We start from the raw sequence: 22,670 nt of genomic DNA, 5'->3' as shown, positions 1-22,670 counted from the left end.
TCTTCTTAAATAAATGTTTTGTTCTTTTGTTAAAAGTTCATTAGCTGACTCCAGTGACTCTGTTCAGTAGCCACTCTCCACATAACTAAACAAACAAATTAAAAGCTAGGATCTATCAAGCTGAGTTCCACACTCGGATTAGGCTTATCCAGTGGTAACATCAGCTGGGATTGTAACACAGATCAGCCATTACCTTGTTGAATGGCAGAGTAGCTTCGACGGGTTGAATGGCATACTTCTGCTCCTATTTCATAGTTCGTATTTCCTAGGTATACAATTGACCTCTTAGACAAAGAGCAAATCAATGTTTGTCCCTGCAGAACCATGTTGAGACACACACTGCTGCTTTCAGGAGAGGACAAAATATCAGGGAGCTGACACACCAGCTAATCCCAAAGTGCCAAAATTCTTCCATGTATTATTCCCTTTAACATGCACTTGCTAGACTTAGTAACATTAAGTTTATACTTGATTTCTAATTTTCCTATTAAGGTTCTAAACAACAACCTTTGATACCTGGCAGTGGGGAAATCATTATTATGGATCATGTTATCAAGTAAGTGTAATGCTGTATACTTAACTTGTAGACTGCAATGCAAATTTAAATTGTTCACCAAGCCTGGCCAACTGTTAGCTTTTTCCGGTTGATTATTAACACTTGTTTCATAATGATGTGTGAAAATCCTTTTCCATACAAATCCACACAAATGACAAATCATTTTACAGTTTTAATTGTTTACCCATTATGGAATAAGCTAACTGATACCTAGATTCAGTGATTTTGTTAAAGCTTACATAAAAATGTGCGGCTGAGAAGGGTTAATAGAAGAAAGGTTTCTGTTACTCTGGTTCTCTATGATATTGAATAGTGATATAAGACTTTTTTTCCTCTTCAGATTTGAACATGTGCCATTGGTGACACCGAATGGAGATGTTCTGATTCCAGAACTTTCTTTTGAGGTAAAGAATCTATCTATCATAGTTAGATTTTCTTGTACTGCAATACCTTTGATATTTTGTGGTTCATTGGTTTTTGTCAAATGAACTAGGATCAATCTAATATGAAAGCTAAAATACTGTGGATGTTGGAAATCTGAAATAAAAAGAAAATGCTGGAAATGCTTAGCAGGTCAGGCAATATCTGTGGAGAGAGATATGCCAATCTAAACCTTGATTTGAACCGTGGCCTACGTGCAAGCACATTCCTTAGTCTCATTTGTGGGCTAGATGATGGTTGGCAATAATCAAGGAGAGTGGATGGACAGGCTTCACGTGCCACTGTACAACACATCCTAATGAACAGTAGCATAATAATAAAGGCAAGAGTTTTGGATGTTGACTGTTAGGCAGATATTAGTACAGTTATTAATGCAGAGGAGCCAACATTTTTCAATGTTGTATCAACCTATAGTTTTAAACTATTACCTCTTAACAGGTGGGCTGTTAGGTTTGGGAGAAAGTACAGAGGAGATGCACAAGAATGATTCTAGGGATAAACAATTACAGCTATGAGGATAGATTGGAGAGTTGAGTCTGTTTTCCTTGGAGAAAAGAAGGCTGAGAGGAGACTTGATAGAGGTATTCAAGATCCTGAGGGGTATTGATTGGAAATATAGATAGTTTAAGTAAGTTTATATTGATATTCGTGGGTGTTAGGAATGAGTTTTAGCTTTATTGTTTAAGTTTGATTTGTATTTCTGTATTTGTGTGTTAAGGAAATGTCGAGTTTTAGTTTCACTTTAAAAGGTGCCTGCATTTCTAGTGAGAGTTTATGACTGTAAGAGAGGTTAAGCAAACACGAGTAGAAAAACTGGGCTATTGCCTAGCAACAGGAGTCCAGAGAGGCAGGACCCTCCCACAGATACACAGAAGAAACTAGAAACAGCTGCCAGGCAGAAGCAGCCCAGAAGGCTCAGATAGCCAGATCCAAGCTAAAGTTGATTGAAAGTAGCTGCCAGGGAGAGACATGAGCAAAGGGGACAGATAGCCAGTCCCAAGCTAAAGAAGAAAGTCCCCAAATTCAGGGGAGTGGAAGAGGAGAAAGTCTCAAGAAGACCTTCCAGTCAAAGAAAGGACAGGAACCTGGAAAAGGTCCTCTTTAAGTGAAGAGTGAGAAGCAGAGAAAGGCTTTAAGTTTAAAGAGATAAAGGCTTGTGAGAAGCTAGAAGGTCCAAAGAGACAACTGAAGGTCTATAACTCTTAGCTATGGGCATATGAAGCAATGGTGTACTGTTGATAACTGAGTCAGTGAGAAAGATTGCGTGGAGGAAAGCTGGAACCCATGTGGTGACCAAGTGGAGAGGAACATTGGAAGGAGAGTTCAAAACCATGGAGGTGGACTCTCGCAGAAGGTGTCTTGAGAGAAAGCGTCAGTTTGGGAGAAGATTACAAGGCGAGTTCTTGGATAGTGAAGATTGGAAACCCTCGTGTGAATGACGGAGTTCAGTAAGACTGGTATACTCAGTGTGACAAGCACCTGGGGGGAGTTGAGAAGAGATCCATAGCATCTGTTTCGGGTGACATCTGTCACTTGGTTCCAGGGTGTGGTGTGCCTGACCACAGGTCGCCTATTGGTACATGGACTGTGTACTTACAGTGAACTTTAGAGTATAAGATAGCTTTTGTAACTTGTTTTATCCTTACAAACCTGTATATATCTGTAAAGGTATGGTTGTGTGTGAAGGAGTATTGTAATATAGTTCATTTTTTCTTGTTTAATAAATTTTTTATTCTTTTGTTAAAAGTTCATTAGCTGATTCCGGTGACTCTGTTTAGTAGCCACTGTCCACATATTTAAATAAACTAATAAAAGTTAGGATCTATCAACTCAGGTTCCGCCCCGGGATCAAGCTTGTCCAGTTGTAACATCAGCTGGGATCATAACAGTATGGACAGGGTAAATAGTGAGAAACTGTTCCCTCTCGACCTACATCTAGAACTAGAGGGCACAGATTCAAAATAATGGGCAAAAGGAGTAGAAGTGATGTGAGAAATTTTTTTTTCACCCAGAGTGTAGCTGGAGTCTAGAGCGAACTTCAATCGAGGTTCAATCGAGGTATTCAAAAGGGAATTGGGTTGCTATCTGGAAAGAAAGAATGTGCAAGGTTACGGGGATAAGGCAGGGGAGTGGGATTGGGTAGGTTGCTCTTTCAGCGAGCCAGTGCAGACTCAGATGGGCCGAATGGCCTCCTGCACTGTAAAGATTCTGTGATTCTGTTTTGTTCTTTGAGATGAGAATTGTCTGAAGTATAAAGCAAACAATTAACGTTTTAATTGTAAAAAAGGCAAAACATTTGATTAATTTAAATTTTACTTGAAGATGTACTATTCAAGAAGTGTTTTTGAAAAATGTTTTTGATGTAGAACATTTGCTTTAAATTTATTCTTATTATTCAGGTGAAGTCGGGGGCAAATGTCCTGGTCTGTGGTCCAAATGGCTGTGGGAAGAGCTCACTTTTCCGTTGTTTGGGAGAAGTAAGTGCAAATACATTAAAAGTTACATTGAATGTTCAAATATTATTTGTTCCCAAGTAACACTGAGATAGTTATTTGGTAGTACAGAAGTTGAATAATGCTGAAAAATAGAGACATTTTTTGTCGCAGCTTTTTGTCTTGCATTCATCAGGACAATTTGCAAGAAAATACCAACGTCAGGGGAAACAGTATATTTATACTGTATGAGAAGAGAGTGCTGATTGGTTGGCAAGTGGACTCAAACTGCCTGGTTTAAATTTCAAACAGTGCTTTGCAGTTAACTGCCAGTCACCATCAACTGATGTATTCAACATGGCAACACCTCTACCTATCAGAATCCACTTGTGACAAAAATGCCTCTTTTTTTCAGCAATACTCTGGCACTGAGATGTTAAGTTAAGCTGTCATTTTTTATATTGTTAGTTATGGCCCCTATTTGGAGGACGTCTGACAAAACCAGACCGAGGGAAGCTGTTTTATGTACCACAGGTAGGATTGACTTATATATTTGGATCTTGAGTTATTTGCCTATATAGATCATTTACTTTCACACATTAATCTAACTCAATGGAATGTCTATCTGCAATATATATGTGATAGTATCAGCCCCTCAGATTTTATGTATAGTCAATATTGCATTGTTTTTAACTTTAAAAGGAATATTTTTGCAATATTGTCAGCTTTCCAGTTTATTTAGATCCTATGATAAAATTCCCTTCATGTCAAATAAAATATGAGAAAGAAATCACGAATTATTAAAAACTCATGCAAAGGCTTGTGTCTCTTAAAATAAGTAAGATAGAAGTGAAATATTTGCATGTGCACCTGACTTTAACTTTTTTTTATTCGTTCATGAGATGTGGATATCACTGTCTAGATCAGCATTTATTGCCCATCCCTTTTTGCCCTTGAGAAGGTGGTGGTGAACTGCCTTCTTGAACCGCTGTAGTCCATGTGATGTGGGTACACCCACAGTGCTGTTAGAGAGGGAGTTCCAGGATTTTGACCCAGCGAGAGTGAAGGAATGGCGATATAGTTCCAATTGCTTAATATTTGTGAATTTTGGCAGGATTATCCCAAATTTACAAAACTAAGGCACAATTTACGGAAGATTCATTGGTGCTCTTGCATTTATAGCAATGATTTGGTCAACTTCAAGTAATTGGTCCAGAAATTCCTGAAAAGATAATGACAAGTTCATGGTGCCCACCATTATTTGTGCATTAAAAAATCCAGCAATTTTTGGTGAAGAAGAAAAATGGCATGAGATCCAATTCATCATAAATTGCTAGATGATATGCGCTCTTTACTGTTAGACACACCAAAGCAAAAAAAAATTACCATCTTGTTGTGAGGCTCTTCATTATGTGTCATAAAATGGCTGGATTTATGCTAGTATTACAAATTAATCTTGCTGCACCAATTTAGGACTGATAATCTCATCCTAAGAACCCTGTCATGATGCTGACTTACCACTTAGCCTTGGAGGCCCAGTAAGGGAACTATAAAACTGCGGAATTTCAGTTCTGTAGTCGGTAAATTGTTTCTGTTTATTTAAAAAGTTAAAACTATAGATTTTTTTCCTACATCTTTTTCCTCTCTTAATCCGCTCTCTTTTCGTTCATATCTAACTTGACTTTAATTTGCCCTATTTCCTTCTTTGTCATTTGCTCAATTTCTTTCTCTACCTTTAAATTTAAATTTAATTAGTTAGGGAGCGAGACCATTGGACCTGATGTTCATGCATTCCCATGTGTCGTTTTTGACCTTAGCACGCTGTTAATGATCCAGCAATTTAAGGTGCAAAAATAATATGTGAATAGTGAAGAGAAAAGGCAAGTTTGTGACACTTACTGCATGATATCCCATTCCATCAATTTCTGGGCTAATAAATAAGTTACAAAGTTTGTGAGCTGTGTGTTAAATGTGAATGAATAGGTTGTTGCCAATTTCAGTTGCATTCATTCTTCATCTGCTTTTGTAATGTTGCAGTAAGAATTGCAGATTTTGTGTGCAGGCCAGAGTAATATGGCGCAACCTAAGGAAAACCATCTTGGGGTCGCCGTCTGCTTTCTTACTTGAATACTATGAGGAGGGGCTGAATAAGTCAGATAGTTAACCCTGAAAATTATTTCTTGCATAAAGGAAGAGGAGGCAAGGTAAACTCCCAGTAGTTAGTCCCTGAAGGAACAGTTCAAATGTTTTGAAATAGAATTGAAGAGAAGCAAGAGCTAAGGCCCATTTTGTGACGAGTGTTGAATTCTAGTTTTCCTACATATATCTGCTGAACAGATACAGCACAATTTAAAAAAAATACTTGGTGTCAAACATCTTTTGCACTTGCAGAGAATCCTACCAGGCCTCCTGTACCTCATGGGACTGTGGGTCAGCTTTAATGGTGGGGTCAGAATCTTTAACAACATGAATGAGGCTCTTTATATGTGCTGTGCAGATGGCTGAGGTGGGTCTAATCTGTATGATTAGAATAAATGTCCATGATTCAGCTGGGTGGGTCCAAGAACCAAAATGTTATTTTTAGTTTATTTTAGCAATTTGGCAGTTTGAAAAATAAACTTATAAGTAGCAAAACTTAAATAGTCAAGTTCAAGGTGATTGAGAGTCGGCTTTAGTGAGAGTGTCAGAAACTGTAAAATATGTGAAACGGGTAAGGGAAAATGTTGACCTTTCGGTTTTTTTGTACCATAGATTTAGTACTGACTTTTCATATTCCTAGCAAAATAACGTTGGAGTATCGAGCATTATTTTAACAAAATAAGTTACATCTATTTTATATTTACAAGCTTTATTAATATCACCGAGTGGAAAACAAACTGGCTTGAATAGCTTGGGCAAGTTTGGGGAAAGGATCTAGAAATCACCTCATCAAAGGAAGATACATACATCAGCAAGAAATACTTGGGCCAAGTGAGTTTTTTGGCTCAGAGTTTTTGGTCAGCGGCGAGGCAAGGAAGCTCACTGCTGACCTTGAAGAAAGCCTCTGGCAATTTTTGTGGTGAGAACTTTAACTCTCTTGCCATGCAGTGGATTACAGCTTTCTTTGATGGGTCTTGCCAGTCTGGGGCTGCAGTGATATAATCAAGTTATTCAAGTGGCCAGTCACATGAAAGAATTCCCAGATAGCCAACCAGGGAATGAAAAGCACTAAAATCAAATAACTTTTAAAAATTTACGTAGACCAATTTAAAGATTGAGATGTACACATGGGGTGAAGGTAGAAGCTGAAGTTCTCACCAAATCACCTCATTTCTGTGATTGCTGGCTCTAGGGGAAGAGGGTGCGTGTCACAGCGCAGCCTGTGGAGGAACAGTGAGTAACAGATTGCAAATTCAAGATTTCTCCATTAGCCTGCTTATAGGCTAAGTGCTGAAGTTGCAGTCAGCTTCAAAGGGATAATAACAGTGAATAAATGTGTCAGTTCACCATCAGAAATCCTTGCAAAATTCAGGAAAATATTGAAATGCTGTACACTATGTACTGGGCACTAGTGCTAATGGTATCCTAGGATTAATGGTGATTGTGAAGAGAAATGCACCTAACTCCGTGTGTTATTTTGTTAAAACCTTGGTGATTTTTGAGTAGCCTATTTAAAAATCATAATTCATAGTTGGATTTAAGACTCCTATGACCAAGGCTCTATCAATAGTAGCTCAAGAGCAATTTCCATTGTAACCTGAAATAAATTATAGGAATTTAGAATTTAAAGTTGTCTTGGGTAGCCCACCATTCTGCGATTGTCTAGGAGTCTCTGAGATTAATGACCAAACATTTTTGTGAGCACCCAGGAGGAAATATAATGAGATGGGGGCAGCTGGGTGGTGGGGAGGGGCGGAAATAAAACTATTTAATAATTAAGAATTTTCAAATTAGGACAACAAAGCACCTGCTCATTTTCTAATTGACATGTCAGACATCCAATCATGGGGGTATTGGTGGGGCAATTAGAGGTAGGAGGTCATAAGATGAAACACTCCAACCAGAGTTGGCAAGAGCATAAGACATAGGAGAGGAGCAGAAGTAGGCCATTCGGCCCATCGAGTTTCCTTCGCCATCCAATGAGATCATGGCTGATCTGATAATCTTCAACTCCACTTTCCTGCCTTTTCCCCATAACCCTTGGTTCCCTTACTGATTAAAAATCTGTCTATCTCAGCCTTGAATATAATTAATGACCCACCCTTTACAGCCCTCTGTGGTAAAGAATTCCACAATTTGACTACCCTCTGAGAGAAGAAATTCCTTCTCATCTCTGTCTTAAATGAACGCCCCCTTACTCTGAGATTCTGCCCTCTGGTCCTAGACTCTCTCACAAGGTGAAACAACCTCTCAGCATCTACCCTGTCAAGCCCCCGAGAATCATATATGTTTCAATAAGGTCACCTCTCATTCTTCTAAACTCCAATGAGTACAAGCCCAACCTACTCAACCCTCCTCATAAGAAAATCCCTCCATACCCGGGATCAACCTAGCGAACATTCTCTGGACTGCCTTCAATGCCAATATATCTTTCCTTAGATAAGGGGACTAAAATTGTTCACAGTATTCTAGATGCGGCCTAACACCCTAGATTCTGGAGCAAGTCTGTTTGAGGTTTGTGAATTACTCAGTCACAGTCTCTTAAATATATAATTTGAATATTGTACAAAAACAGTACTAAGTGACTTTGTTTGTAAAAATTATATATTTTAAATTGTTTCTTCAAAAGAGGTTTACTGGGCATATGTCCTCAGTAGCAGCTGTCACTTAACTGTCTCACTTGACTTTCATTTAGGATAGGACATAAAGGTGTTAAGTATCTGAGATTTTATTTTATCAATGTGTTTCAGCAATAAAATATAAAATTTGAACATTAAAGTTATATTATTTTAAATTAACTTTTGAACCCTAAGTTACTTCAAAAATAGGTTTCCAAAGATTCCAATAAAACTATTTTAGATTCTCAAATTAAAGCAGCATTTATTGTCTTGCAGCGACCGTATATGACCTTAGGAACTCTGAGGGATCAGGTAATCTACCCAGATACACTGGAAGATCAGAGGCGGAAAGGAATATCTGATCAGGTATAACAAATATTATTGTCCTATGAAATTTGCTGCCCACTTTATGCTTTGATCCCCCCTTAGCTTGTTTACCATGCCTGTTGTGGCAAGTTCTAATTTTGGAGTAGACTGGATGGCGAGGAAGGAATTATAGAAAACGTAGCATCAACTGTGAAAGTGAGACAAAGGGGGAAATTGTCCCAGATTTGCACTGGGCAAAGGTTGTGTGCACCTACCTTGGAGTTCCCCTCAAATCCAGTTCGCCAGGTGCACATCTTTTAAAGGCATTTGTGAAGCAAGCCATTCTGAAATCACGCCTATGTGGGTGGTAAATTTGAGATGGGGGGATGATTCCGGTGAGCGGGGCTTATAATGAGATGCTAAAGTATTGAAAACCTCATCCTGCCTGTGGATGAGGCTTCAAAAACCTCTCTGTCAACTGTTAGGTTGGACGGGCAGTGAAAAGTTTAATTTAAATGATTACTTAATAGCTTTAACAGGCCTTTTAATTGTTGGCGGGCGTGCTGCTGGCTCCAGCACGTGCCCGGCAACCAAACTATTGCACAACTGCGCATTGATGTTGGCACGCTCGACTGACATCAACGTGCGTCATTTCATGCTCGAGCGGGTCGGGCACACGCCCGCCGAGTGAAAATTTCTGCCCATGAGTATGATATTGGCTGTATGATAAGAAACAGAGTAGTGGTTAATGAATGTTTTGGACTAAAGGAAGGTTTATAGTGGATCCCCCTGGGATTGGTGTTACGACTCCCTCTCTTTATGATATATATCTTAAAGACATAGACATTGATGTACAGGACACAATTTCAAAATTTGTGGATGATACGAAACTTGAAAGTATTGTGAACCATGAGGAGGATAATGTAGAACTTAAAGGACATAGACACATTAATGGAATGGGTAGACAAGTGGCAGATAGAATGTAATGCAGAGAAGTGTGAAGTGATTCATTTTTGTAGGAAGAATGCAGAAAGGCAATATAAAATGAAGGGTACAATTCTAAAGGGGTGCAGGGGGTCTATATGTGCAAAAATCATTGAAGGTGGCAGGACATGTTGAGAGTATAGCTAATAAAACGTACAGCATCTTGGGCTTTATGAATAGAAACGTAGAGTACAAAAGCAAGGAGGTTATGTTAAATCTGTATAAATCACTAGATTGTCCTCTATAAATAGAGAATTGCATCACTTTGTGAAGGATGTGAAAGCATTAGGGAAGGTGCAGAAAAGATTTTAAGAATGGTTTCAAGGATGAGGAACTTTTGTTATGTCTTCTGTTCTCCTTGGAAAAGAGAACGAACATTGAGAGGAGATTTGATAGAAGTATTCAAAATCATGAGGGGTCTAGACAGAGTGGATAAGAGGAAACTGTTCCCATTGGTGGAAGAATCAAGAACCAGAGAGCACAGATTTAAGGTAATTGGCAAAAGAAGCAATGGAAACATGAAAAAAATTTTCATGCAGTGAGAGGTTGGGATCTGGAATGCACTGCCTGAGAGCGTAGTGGAGGCAGGGTCAATTGAGGCTTCCTTGCTTCACTATCGTTCACCTCACCGTAAACCCTATATACACTCCATCCAACCCTGTTTGCTACCCTCAAGGATGGGTGGTAAGTGTAGAATTTCCTCACCACTTCAATGAAGTGTCAGCCTAGGTTGTGTACTCAGAATCATAGACTCTCAGAATCTTTACAATGCAGAAGGCACTGGCTCTCTGAAAGAGCTTTCTACTTAGTCCCACTCCCCTGCCTTATCCCCGTAATCTTGCACATTCTTTCTTTTCAGATAGCAATCCAATTCCATTCTGAATATCTCGATTGAACCTGCCTCCACTACTCAGGAAGTTCGTTCCGGACTCATCCCCTCCCAGCCACTATCTTGGGTTGAACTGGGCTGTTTGCAATCTCAGTGACCTATTTTGACCGATGAGCCATATTCTGCCCATCACAAAGACTAACTTGAGCTGGGTTGAAGTCACCCTTGCAGAACTGGCTGTGATGTCATAAATAAGCATGTTTATACATAGCAAAGATACAGGGAAGTGGAATTAGTGTAGATGATTCTGCTTCAGAAATATCACAGGCACAAATATGATGAAATAGATGGCATCCACTTGTGCTGAAATTTCTATCAGTCAATGAATGTCTTAATTACACCTCATTCTATCAGAAAAATGTGTTAATGCAGAAAGGTCTTTTTTTGTCCATGCTGTGTCTAACAAGTTTTGCTATATATATATATATAAAAAGTGCTTTTTGGTTCATGAAATATACAGAAAAACATTGAAATCTTAAAGTCTGTTCAGTAATTTTTTTAAAATGTAAATTCCACGTCCACCATGCCATGTTTCCTTTGAAACTTTTAATAAATGGTTCATTCCACTTATTGATGGTATTTGTCAACAGATACTGAAGGAGTATTTAGACAACGTTCAACTTGGCCACATTCTGGAGCGTGAGGGAGGCTGGGATTGCATTCAGGACTGGATGGATGTACTCAGCGGAGGGGAGAAACAGCGAATGGCTGTATGTCTTACAACTCATCGATAATTTTAAAAATTTTATATCTACATGTATTTTGTTACATATTTGAGATTTATTATTTATGGGCATTTCATATAGTACTCCCATAACCTTTATACATTTTTAATTATTTGATACTGCAAATACTACATCATTTTTAATTCAAAAGAACTTTTTTAGCTGTGTAAGTTTTTCACATAAAGGGCAGATGAACAACATGAAACAATGCAAACATGGTTTTAAATAAAAACCCAAGTAAATCCCCCATGAAATGTCAAGCCATTTTAACAATGATGCTGAGAATCCTGAAGGAATTAAGCTTACAGGGGTGAGAGCCACCCTCCAGTCAGCACACTAGGTGGAGAGGAGTAACATGTGCTGTGGATAAAGGGGAGCCTGTGTACTTACTGTACTTGGATTTCAAGAAAGCATTTGATAAGGTGCCATATCAAAGGTTATTGTGGAAAATAAAAGCTCATGGTGTAGGGGCTAATATATTAGCATGGGTAGAAGATTAGCTGGCTGGCAGAAAACATAGAGTATGCATAATTGGGTCTTTTCCTGATTGGCAGGATGTAATGAGTGGAGTGCCACAGGGATCTGTTCTGAGGCCTCATATTTTTACAATTTATATCAATGACTTAGATGAGGGGAGCGAAAGCACAGTAGCTAAATTTGCAGATGACACAAAGATAGGTAGGAAAGTATGTTGTAAAGAGGACATGATGAGGTTGCAGACAAATATCAATAGATTGTGAGTGGGCAAAAATCTGGCAGATGGAGTATAATGTGGGAAGATGTAAAGTTGTTCACTTTGGCAGGAAGAATAAAAAAGCAGAGTATTACTTAAACGAAGAATGACTGCAGAATTCCAAGGTGCAGAGGGATCTAGGTGTTCTAGTGCATGAGTCACAAAGGTTAATATGCAGGTACAGCGAGTAATTAAGAAGACTAATGGAATGTTTTCCTTTATTATGAGAGGAATTGAACATTAAAGTAAGGATGTTACGCTTCTGTTATACAGGGCGTGGTGAGACCACGTCTCGAATATTGTGTGCAGTTTTGGTCTCCTTATTTAAGGAAGGATATAGAGGTGTTGCAGGCAATTCAGAGGAGGTTTACTAGATTGATACCTAGAATGAGTGGATTGTCTTATGAAGAAAGTTTGGTCAGACTGGGCTTGTTTCCACTGGAGTTTAGAAGAGTGAGGGATGACTTAATTGAAGTATATAAGATCCTGAATGGTCTCAACAAGGTAGACATGGAAAGGATGTTTCCTCTTGTGTGTGGGTCCAGAGCTAGGGGGCATTGTTTTAAAATTAGGGGTCGCCCTTTTAGAGCAGAGATGAGAATTTTTTTCTCTGTGGGTTGTGCGACTTTGGAACACTCTGCCTCAGCAGGTGGTGGAAACGGGGTCATTGAATAATTTTAAAGTGGAGGTAGGTAGATTCTTGTTAGGCAAGGAAATCAAAGGTTACCAGAGGTGGATGGGAATGTGGAATTCAAAACACAAACAGATCAGCCTTGATCTTACTGAATGGCAGAGCAGACTCGAGGGACTAAATGGCCTACTTCTGTTCCTATTTCGTATGTCCAGTCAGCATATTGGTTGGAGAGGAGTAAGGAAGGAGGCTAGCCTTTGAGGGAAGGAAAGTAAGCCCCAAAAGGCCAGAATATTGGGAGAGGGAGAGCAGCTCCTGCATTGTGTTGTAATGTAATTTGTTACTGTAGTGGTGTCAGATGAATTTTAGCAAATCTTTTGATATTTCTGAAAATATATTTTGTGTATTGACAGATTAAGCTCTATCACTTGCTTCCTCTCCAGTTCATTCTCTATGTCTGAAAATATTTTACCTGATATAACATATTTTCTTCCCCTACTGTCTGTTTTCTTATGTGGAAATTATTTGTGCCTCTTAATCTCAATTAACAAGACTTCTGAAATGGGTAGCTCATGAATCCCACAGATTTTCCTGGAATAAACTCACTAGTGAAGAAGATTTTTGTTTCCTTTTAGATAATTCCGACTAATAACATACCAAGATTGGTGTGTGCGTTTGTTTCTTTTTCTCCTCAATTTTGACCATTTTCCTTTCCCCTCCTCCGGAAAGCATATTCCAGCCCATAGCAGCATTGATAAATATGCTTAGAAATATGTCATTCATCTATGCTCTCAGTTGGTCGGTAATATACCTAAAGACATCTTAAAAAAATGGGAAATCTTGTTACTTAATTTACCCTTTCCTTCCTTAAATATTTTCTTCCCCAACTCCTACCTTTAAAAATAATTTTGCTGCCAATGGCACCTTCCTTGCTGCATCCTGGTCTCAAAATTCAGACACATAAAATGTCTCTATGCATTTGCTGCTTTGTACAGAATGCTAGAGAATGGTCTGCTTACAACACTTGCCCCTCTCTTCCTTCTGGTAGAAGTGCTTTCCCTATGCTTTCCTTTCTCTGTTGACCCAGATGAGATTATGAGCTGCATGATGGATTGCAGACACAGAACATGATCTATCAGCTTGTGGTAGAGTTCCTTAGCTCATTAGCCCATGGTGCCATTCAGAATTTCATTCATTGTAAAAGTTTCTTTTCCAGAATGATCTATAGTCTATGCTACCTATTTTAGTGTCTCTTTTTGGAATCTTAGTACAGTTTCACTATTCAACGTATATTTTGTTCAAGTGTTTTATAGGTAGTTGATTTACATTTATGGCTTCAATTATAATGCTGTCGAATTTTCAAAAAATATGTACCATTGTAGCTTAACATAGCCAGAACAGGCTAACAGCTGGTTTGATCAAAAGGAATATCCACATAAAAAAAAATTGACTTCTATGTGCCATTGCTGATGTTGTGTTGTTTCATTTTTCTTTAATGCAGATGGCTCGATTATTCTACCACAAACCACAGTTTGCTATTTTAGATGAATGTACTAGTGCGGTTAGTGTAGATGTTGAAGGCTATATCTATAGCCACTGCAGAAAGGTAAGCTATATTACTGGAGGGAAATATGAAATAAAATGCTATTCCTAGACATAGAGTAAATACTAACTAACAGCAGAGTCTTACTAAATTCATTTTTTATACCTTAAAGAATTCTATGCTGGCTGTCAGTCTGTAGAAATTGATATATTGCTTATAGAATGTAATGAAAAATTGGAGCAAAATCCAGGTAAATGTTATAGGTTAGATTTTGTGAATGAGCAGAATTTCACGTGCCAGGAATACTTTGGAGGATTTCAGGTACAGATATCAACAAGCCCCACAAGATTTTATGTTAATTTGGGAGGCATATGTTGCCCTTCTCAAGGGCAGTTAGGGATGGGCAATAAATGTTGGCCTGGCCAGCAATGCTCACATCCCATGAAAGAATTTTAAAAACTCATCAAGACTAACAGGATTTTCCTCCACACCTGAATTTCTTCCTGGGGCGTTCTTGATCACTTGGATATCAGACAGGAATTTTTCAGATTATTTTTTCCCTTATTAGCCCTGAGTTTATTCTCTCTATTTTGCTTATCCCAGGAGGTTATGTGGCCGCAGTGGAGGGGGTTAGATAGAAAGTGTCTGGTCATGATGCTCCTTTCATCATGCTGTGGGGCAGGCTGGATGGATCAGCTGGCCCTTTCCTGCTAATCAATTTTGTATGCCACATGTGCAATTCTTGCATCTGAATTTCTGGTCAGGGCAGGCAAATTTGTAAAATCTACCCTGGTGTGAATTTGCATTGCAACCTCTTTCTGGAGGTGAACTTCAGTGATTTTTCTATTATACACATACTAATGGGTCTCAAAAACAACAATATATGATATGCAAGTTGGTAAGTTCATTTATACAGAAAACAAATTTGGAGAACGGTGGGAACTGCAAGCTACGCACGAAAAATAATGGTGGGAATGCAAAACCTTTTGGTCAAGCCATCAGAGACACTAAAATGCATGAGGCACCTGAGTAATCATAACAGATTCTCTTTCCTTTAGCTTTCAAGCTGAAGAACAGATTTGAGGATGAATTTGGTCTTTGGCAAAACCATAAAGTGACCAGAAGCAAATTGGCAGCTTGTTTTATGCCATGTCTGATTTCTGTTTAAGTAAATGGAGGAAAATTTGACTTGGTCTAAAATGGACAGCTAATTCACCATTGTCCATTCCATACTATCACCAAGGACCAATTTCACACCTGTCATTTTTGTGGAAGCTGAACTAATAACGAATCAAAAATATCAACTATTTACAATATTGCAAAAATAGTTTTAAATTATAAATTCATAGCTGCAGATTTTTAAAGGAAGAGATTCTTTTTAAAATTGTTTTTTCATTTTTTATGAATGTTTTCCATTCTCAACAGCATTGACTCCTTGCTGGGGGAGTATGTTCCCTAGGCCACAGTCATCTTCTATACTTTCATCTTTTTAGTTATTTAAACAACAATGTATATTTTTACTTCTAATTTGGCCTCCCGTGCTGTTACTCAAGAGGGGTAGGTAAATGTCTTTCTCTTGGGGCTCTTAGTATCAGTTACAGACTGATTCAAAGAGGTGGCTGAAAGTGGCCCAATGTAGACACAGTCTCTTTTTCCCATTGCTCTCCTCCCTATGAACAAGAGCTTGACTTTCCACTTAGCAGCCTCTGTGATTGGCACAGCTGAGATCATGCACTTTGTGGGCACTGAAGATCTGAAGCTGTGCGGTACTGCTTCAGCCCAGTATGCTTGATCTTCATTATTCTGCATTCTTATAATAAGCCTTTGTGCATAAACCCCTAGCAGTGATTTTTTTTACATGCCTGAAGAAAATGCTGTCATATTTGTTAAGACATTTTTTATACATGTTATAAATTATCCCATTATTACAACTTGTGCACAGCCCCCTCTCAGAGGGGCACTCTTTAATATTGTGTCCCTTATATTGACTGTAATCTGTATCATTTTTGTTCTAGGTTGGCATCACTTTGTTCACTGTGTCACATAGAAAATCTCTCTGGACTCACCATGAGGTTAGTACTGTAAAGCTGGATGACAGGGTTTAAGTTTAGAAATGCAATAAAATAAAATCCAGAAAATAAATGGCTAAAAACTTCCACAAAGAAAGGATCTTCACTTGAGCCCATTAAGCATGTAACAGTATTATTTCAAACAATTGCATTTTGAGAGACACCATATGGTAGAGAGCCCTATAGACAGGATGAGCGATGTTTAACCCAATTCATCTCTGAATGTAACCATAGTGTAGGACTGAGTTAGATCAGATTAAATTTATAAAGACAGATGTGTAGGCACAAAGATCGACAATTTAAATGATCATGAATCAAATTGTTTCTCCATACACATGTACTTTCAAGCTGAATATTGCCAGAATGCATATTAACCTTACACAGTCAAACAGAAAGTAAAGAGTAGCACAATGGCAAAACAAGTATTAAAACCTAACTGGGTGGCACTTTCTTTTTCTGCTTTGACCTGTGAGCTTAGATTTCCACATCTAGGCCTATATCAAACTGCCTTTGTACATGCTCAGAAAAGGAGAGCTGTCAGGTTTATCAAAGTTGAACACAAAAGCAAGCTATTGCAGTTGCTGGAAATCCAAAATAATAATAGAAGATGCTGGAAATACTCAGCAGGTCAGGCAGCATCTACGGAAAGAGAAACAGTTAGCATTTCCTTTTCCCTCAGCTGCTGCCCCCTCCCTACTTGGTTGACAGGATTCTCCACTTTGTCCCAACTCTCACCTTTACCCCCTCTACGATAGGGTTCCACTTGTTCTCACCTTCCACCCCACCTGGCTCAATATTCAATGGATCATCTTCTGTCATTTTTGCCACCTCCAGCATATGGACAAAATCAAAAGCATCATCTCCCCTTTCAACATTCCAAAAGGACCATTCCTCTGAGATATCCTGGTCCACACCTCAACATCCCCTCCCCTTCCCAGGGCACCTTTGCACGCAGGCGCAGGAGGTGCAACATCTCCTCTTTCACTTCCCCTCTCTTTACAGTTCAAGTCCTCAAACACTCATTCAAGATGGAACATCAATTTACGTATACAGTAATTCCCAGTTCTAAGTTGCCTTGTTTTAAGTCGTTATGGTTTAATGTCAGTCAGTCAATAGGGCTGGTATTCGTGTTTAACATTGGGAGTTTCATTTTAACATTGTTTTTTGCCGGGTTTGAGTAGGGTCTTGTGACCTGATTGACACCATTTTGGAGCAGCTGCTCCTGCTCCTTGACCCTCCTGGTTGCTGCTGACCCTCCCTCTCACCAGCCTTCCTGAGGCTGAATAGTATGGGTGGATGGATGGCTCGCAACGCCGTAAGCATAGGTGGGTGGGCTTAATAAGGGCTAAGTGGGACTTCCATCTCTCAATCGGGAGGAAGTCCTGCTCTCTGGAGCTGCCGGCCAATCCCAGCAGTAATAAGAAGAGGAAGAAGGCCCATGGATCCCCAAAGCTTGTAAGCGTGGGGTCTTGGGCAGGGAGGGTTTTGGTAGGTCAGGGAGGGGGGGATGAGGGGTGTTGGGTTTAAGATTGTGGGGAGTTGGGAAGGAGGGGTCCATCTTAAGTGGGGTGTCCCTCACCCCTGGGTCCACAAAGGGCAGCCTCCAAAGCTCGAGCCCCGTTTTCCTTCCCACCCTTTGAAGATTGGGCTGCCTGTTCCCGGCCAGCTGCCCATGCCAAATGTTTTATGGTGTGGGCAGCATGTTATCAGGGCTAATTGGCTTGGTAACAAATTTTTGAGACACCTTACCCTTCCAGGGTAATCTGAGGTAGACTGGGCACTTTTCAGGACCGGAAGTGGCGGCCTTAGCCCATTCATGAGTTTACGTTATACATAGCGAACGATGATCTGATCAGGGCAGCCATTATCCCGCAGGATGGCTTTGCTTTCGCCCCCCAATTTCAGCATTAAGCTTGCGTGGTGTGCAAATGGCTCGGGCCCTACTTAGGAGGTTGTCGATAAGGCCAATCTTATAGCACGTGGAACTGTGGGATCCCCAACCTGTATATTGAACAGTGAAGGTAGGCTTGTGGTAGATAGCAGAAGAGAACCCATTGGTTCAAAACTTTGAGCAACAGATTGCACACTGTTACTATGCAGTAGCAACACGAGTGATATTCTCCACTAAGAGGATGCTGCTATCAAGCCAAAAAAAATTCTGCCTATCTCACAAATGAGTAATGTGGTGCATGAATTTCATTGGCAGTGTGATGCCAGGTATATAGGCCATACATCCCCACGACTGATGGATTGTACCAAACAGCATATCCTTTTGGCTGTTTGCAACAGACAAAATACTAACTGTACCCAACCAGTCCATGCTTGCAAAACTCAAAACATAGTGTCCAACATTAGATGTGATTCCACGATTGGGCAACACCTGCTAAACAATCCTGATTGTGCTAAGAATTACACTGAAAACCAATTTAAGATTATCATTTGGGCTCGCAGTGTGGTTTACCTAAGCAGGCTGGAAGCCACATATATTCACACTCCAGGCCCTGTTCTTTGCAGACAGAAGGAACATGCCCACACATTGCACCTTTTTCAACTAAACATAAACTCAAGGACCTGGTTCATTCCCCTGGGCAATGCCTGGACCAATTGGAGTTGACCTGCCTGGTTTGAATTTGAACAAAGCTGGGCAGTTAACTATCCCATGCTGCATTCTCAATGATACCATCTCCACCAGAGCTCACTTGCAACTAATTAACACTTCTCATGCAGTATAAATTGTTGTTCCCCTTCACTGTGGGTAGTTTCTTGCGAGCTGTCCTGCAATACAAAAAGCTTTGATAGCATGTCTTTTTTTTTCAGCAATACTCAAGTACCTAACAACTATTTTAAAAGTTATTTCATTTAGGAATTTAGCAATGTAAATTATTTCAACTTAACAGGGTATAATATTTTGATTTTTTTTTCTGATAATCTAACTACAGCTGTTACATTGGCTATAATGGGAAAACCTGATTTACTTAATGTTGTTTCATTTAAAGTTGCACTTTTCAGGAATGTAACTGCAATGTTAAGTGAGGACTTACTGTACTTCTTTCAATTTAGTTAACTGTTTTTGCCACCCAGAGTGAGGTTTCCTTTCCATCGGAGAAACCAAACTCAGATTTGGTGATCACTTTGCCATTCTGTCCACAAACGTGATCCAGAGCTTCTGGTCACCTGTTATTTTAATATTCCATCTTCCTGACCTATCTGTCCTCAGCCTCCTGCAGTGTTCCAGTGAAAGTCAACAGAAACTTGACAAACAGCACCTCGTCTTTAATTAGGCATTTTACAGCCTTCTGGACTCAACAAAGAGTTCAGCAATTTCAGACCATATCCACTGCCCCCATTTTGTTCCTTTTTATTTTACAGGTTTTGCCTTTACTCTTGTTTTTCTCTTGTTTTTGCTTTGGGATTGCAGCTGTTCTTTATTCTGCCACCTCTGGATGTATCTTTTGTTTATTTTCTTGTCCTATTACCATTCCTTTTGGCCTTGCAACAACAACTCTTTTGTCATTTAATCCCTCATTTCACCCTAACACAGATCTTCCCTTTTGTTCTTTTTCACACCTTCTCCCCTTTTACTTACTTAAACTGATTACATTTCCAATTTTTCCTGGTTCCTGTGAAAGGTCATCAGCCTGAAATATTAATTCTGTTTCCCTGTCCACATATGTTGCCTGACCTAAGTATTTCCAGTATTTTCAGTTTTTGTCAAATTTTAAGTTTATTATTATGATGATCCACAAGTAACATTCCCACCCCACAAGTAACATTCGCACTGCACAAGTCCCAGGCAGTGTTCCTCTCCAACAAGAGAGAATCCAACCATCTCCCTTTAACATTCAATAGCATTACTGTCGCTAAATCCTTGACTATCAACATCCTGGGGGTTACCATTGACCAGAAACTGAACTGAACCAGCCATATAACTACTGTGGCTACAAGAGGATGTCAGAGGCTGGGAACTATGTGGAGAGTAACTCACCTCCTGACTCCCCAAAGCTTGTCCACCATCTACAAGGCACAACTAGGAGTATGATGGAATACTCTCCACTTGCCTGGATGAGTGCAGCTCCAACAACACTCAAGCAGCTTGACACCATCCAGGAAAGAGCAGCCTACTTGATCGGCACCCCATCCACAAACATTCACCACTGACGAGTGGCAGCAGTGTGTACCATCTACAAGATGCACTGCAGCAATTCACCAAGTTTGACAGAACTTTCCAAGCCCATGACTTCTATCACCTATAAGGATAAGGGCAGCAGATGCATGGGAACACCACCACCTGCATGTTCTTATCCAAGCCCCGCACCATCCTGACTTGGAACTCTATCGCCATTCCTTCACTGTCACTGGGTCAAAATCCTGGAGCTCCCTCTCTAATAGCACTGTGGATGTACTTACACTAAATGGACTGCAGCAGTTTAAAAAGACAGCTCACCACTACATTCAAGGGCAATAAGGGATGGGCAATAAATGCTGGCCTAGCCAGCAAAGCCCGTATCCCATGAAAGAAATTTTAAAAAGTTATGATCAAGTCAGTGTATCCAACTTTTCTAACTTTGAAGGGCCATTGTGTAGACTTTATACTGAAGTTGGGATATTCTGCTTGTTTATCCAGGAATTGTCCAAAGTTAATATGTGGTATTTTATCATTGTCCTAGTTTTTTTGAAATTCTCTCTGTATCAACAACAATATAGAGTTTTATCATGCATTCAAGGTGGGAAAATAGCCCTGGCAATTTTCCGGACTATTTTGACTGTTTTTAGCCTTTTAGAATTGCATTTGAAAGCAATAGAATGGTAATAGAATCGGGAGGAGTTTCTGATCTAAGCTAGAGCCGTCCAGGGAGACACAGGACAAAAATGAGACCGTTTTCCCTAAATAAGAGAGAAGAACCAATTTATGCTGCTGGGCAGTTACACAATGGTGCAAGAGCAGGCAGGATATACTTTTGTCTTTCTCTGTCATGACGTTTTGAGAGAACGCATCAAAGAACAGGAAGAAAACTGAGGGGAGAAGATAACTTTGAGCATAATGTAGTGAATCATTTGATTTTTTTAAACAATGAAAATCCACGAATATAACAGGATCAGAATAGTATTATGATAAACTGGAATAAAAAAACACAGCACATATTGTATTTTTATAAAATTCCACTTTTTTTGCTTTTTCAAAATTCCCCCAATCATAACTATTCAATATTAAAATAATGGTCTCATTTAAATACCTGACACGAAGATTGTATTGTTACAAGCCCCCCTTTGCTTTCTGCATTGCAAACTGCAGACTTAAATAAAAGCACATTGGACCTTCTAGTTTCATAAAAGTTGAAACATTGGGCGGCATTTTATGGCCTCTCCTGCTGGCGGATATTTGCAGCCCCGCCAAAGTCAATGGACTTTGGAATGGCTCGCCATATTTTCCGGTCCCATCCCCGCCGTGACAGGGCCATAAAATTCCACCTATTGTTCAAGTTATAAGCAATTTGGTAGCAAAGCCATACTTTGAAATTTCTAAGTTATTTTAATACAACTTTAGACTGTTATGGAAAAATTTATGCAACTCAAATTCTCACTTCTCTTAATCCAAGTATGAGTTGGTGTCTACCTTTACAGATTGAACAAAGCTGTTAATTTGAAAATTGAATAAATAAAGATTCTAGGGTGGGTTCCTTATGAAAGGCTGTATAATGTAATAATATAATGTAATACAGCGGATAGTTGTGATTACAAAGTATTGCAGGTCATCAGCACTACTCTCTCAATTCATTATTGCTAATATCAGTACTTAAAACTAATTCATTTTAAACTGTGAAGTTCGTATATTTGACACTTTCAGGTGATTTATTACATATTTCTTTCTGTTCCCAGTATTACCTGCACATGGATGGCAGAGGCAATTATGAATTTAAGCCAATTACTGCAGATACAGTGGAATTTGGCTCTTAAGCTCTGTCAATTTCATTATGGAAGAAGCAGACTGAATTGCAGAATAAATCTGTTCAATATGCATTCTCTTGTACACTAACTGAATACTTCAACTTGTAATTAATGTCACTTTTAAAAGGTACTGTAAAAACTAAATAATTACACCGATTAATTTGTAGTGTTGTTGAGAGCTGTATATTTGGAAATATTAATATGGAGGCTAATACATCTAGTAAAATCCATCTAGGAAATGTTTGTTTGAACTAATTAATACCTTAATTAAGATAAATTAAAATGTTTTATGTACAGTACAGATGAAGTAACCTAGGAATGCACTACCTAATGGCATGTTCTTAATATGCATTAATTTGATATCTGCAAGTCATTTCCTAATGTTTTACAGAAAAAAATAAATGTTAAAACATTTCACGTTTTATGTGTTCCTGCATTATGATTAATGGATTGCATTGGTGGTCAACAACGCATTATATTTGGTGTATTACATCTTGTTTTGATCACTAATTATGAAAGTTCACTCATTTGGAATAGCATCTGTGAAACAGCTGAACACAAGTCATGAGATCTCTTTATTTAAAAAAAAACACTCGATCTGAAAGAAATCTGTTTTGTTCTTCATCATCTTAAATCAGACGCAAAGCTGAAACATCGC

The 22,670-nt window shown here is 39.1% G+C and overlaps 1 protein-coding gene across 1 annotated transcript in view; it reads left to right on the top strand.

Annotated features, from left to right (window-relative positions):
- abcd3a (ATP-binding cassette, sub-family D (ALD), member 3a) overlaps positions 1-22,429 on the top strand; it is an 83,638-nt gene extending 61,209 nt beyond the window's left edge. Inside the window, exons 15-23 of the mRNA XM_041208507.1 lie at positions 493-556; positions 897-960; positions 3,397-3,474; positions 3,898-3,963; positions 8,463-8,552; positions 10,956-11,075; positions 13,956-14,060; positions 16,013-16,069; positions 21,944-22,429. Of these exons, the coding sequence (XP_041064441.1) occupies positions 493-556; positions 897-960; positions 3,397-3,474; positions 3,898-3,963; positions 8,463-8,552; positions 10,956-11,075; positions 13,956-14,060; positions 16,013-16,069; positions 21,944-22,021 (722 nt within the window). The 3' untranslated portion in view covers positions 22,022-22,429. The remainder of the gene's footprint in view (positions 1-492; positions 557-896; positions 961-3,396; positions 3,475-3,897; positions 3,964-8,462; positions 8,553-10,955; positions 11,076-13,955; positions 14,061-16,012; positions 16,070-21,943) is intronic.
- Positions 22,430-22,670: the final 241 nt, after the last annotated feature.

The sequence above is a fragment of the Carcharodon carcharias genome, chromosome 16 (assembly GCF_017639515.1).
Source record: "Carcharodon carcharias isolate sCarCar2 chromosome 16, sCarCar2.pri, whole genome shotgun sequence".
Classification (NCBI taxonomy): Eukaryota; Metazoa; Chordata; class Chondrichthyes; order Lamniformes; family Lamnidae; genus Carcharodon; species Carcharodon carcharias.
This window is presented reverse-complemented; position numbering and strand designations above follow the sequence as displayed.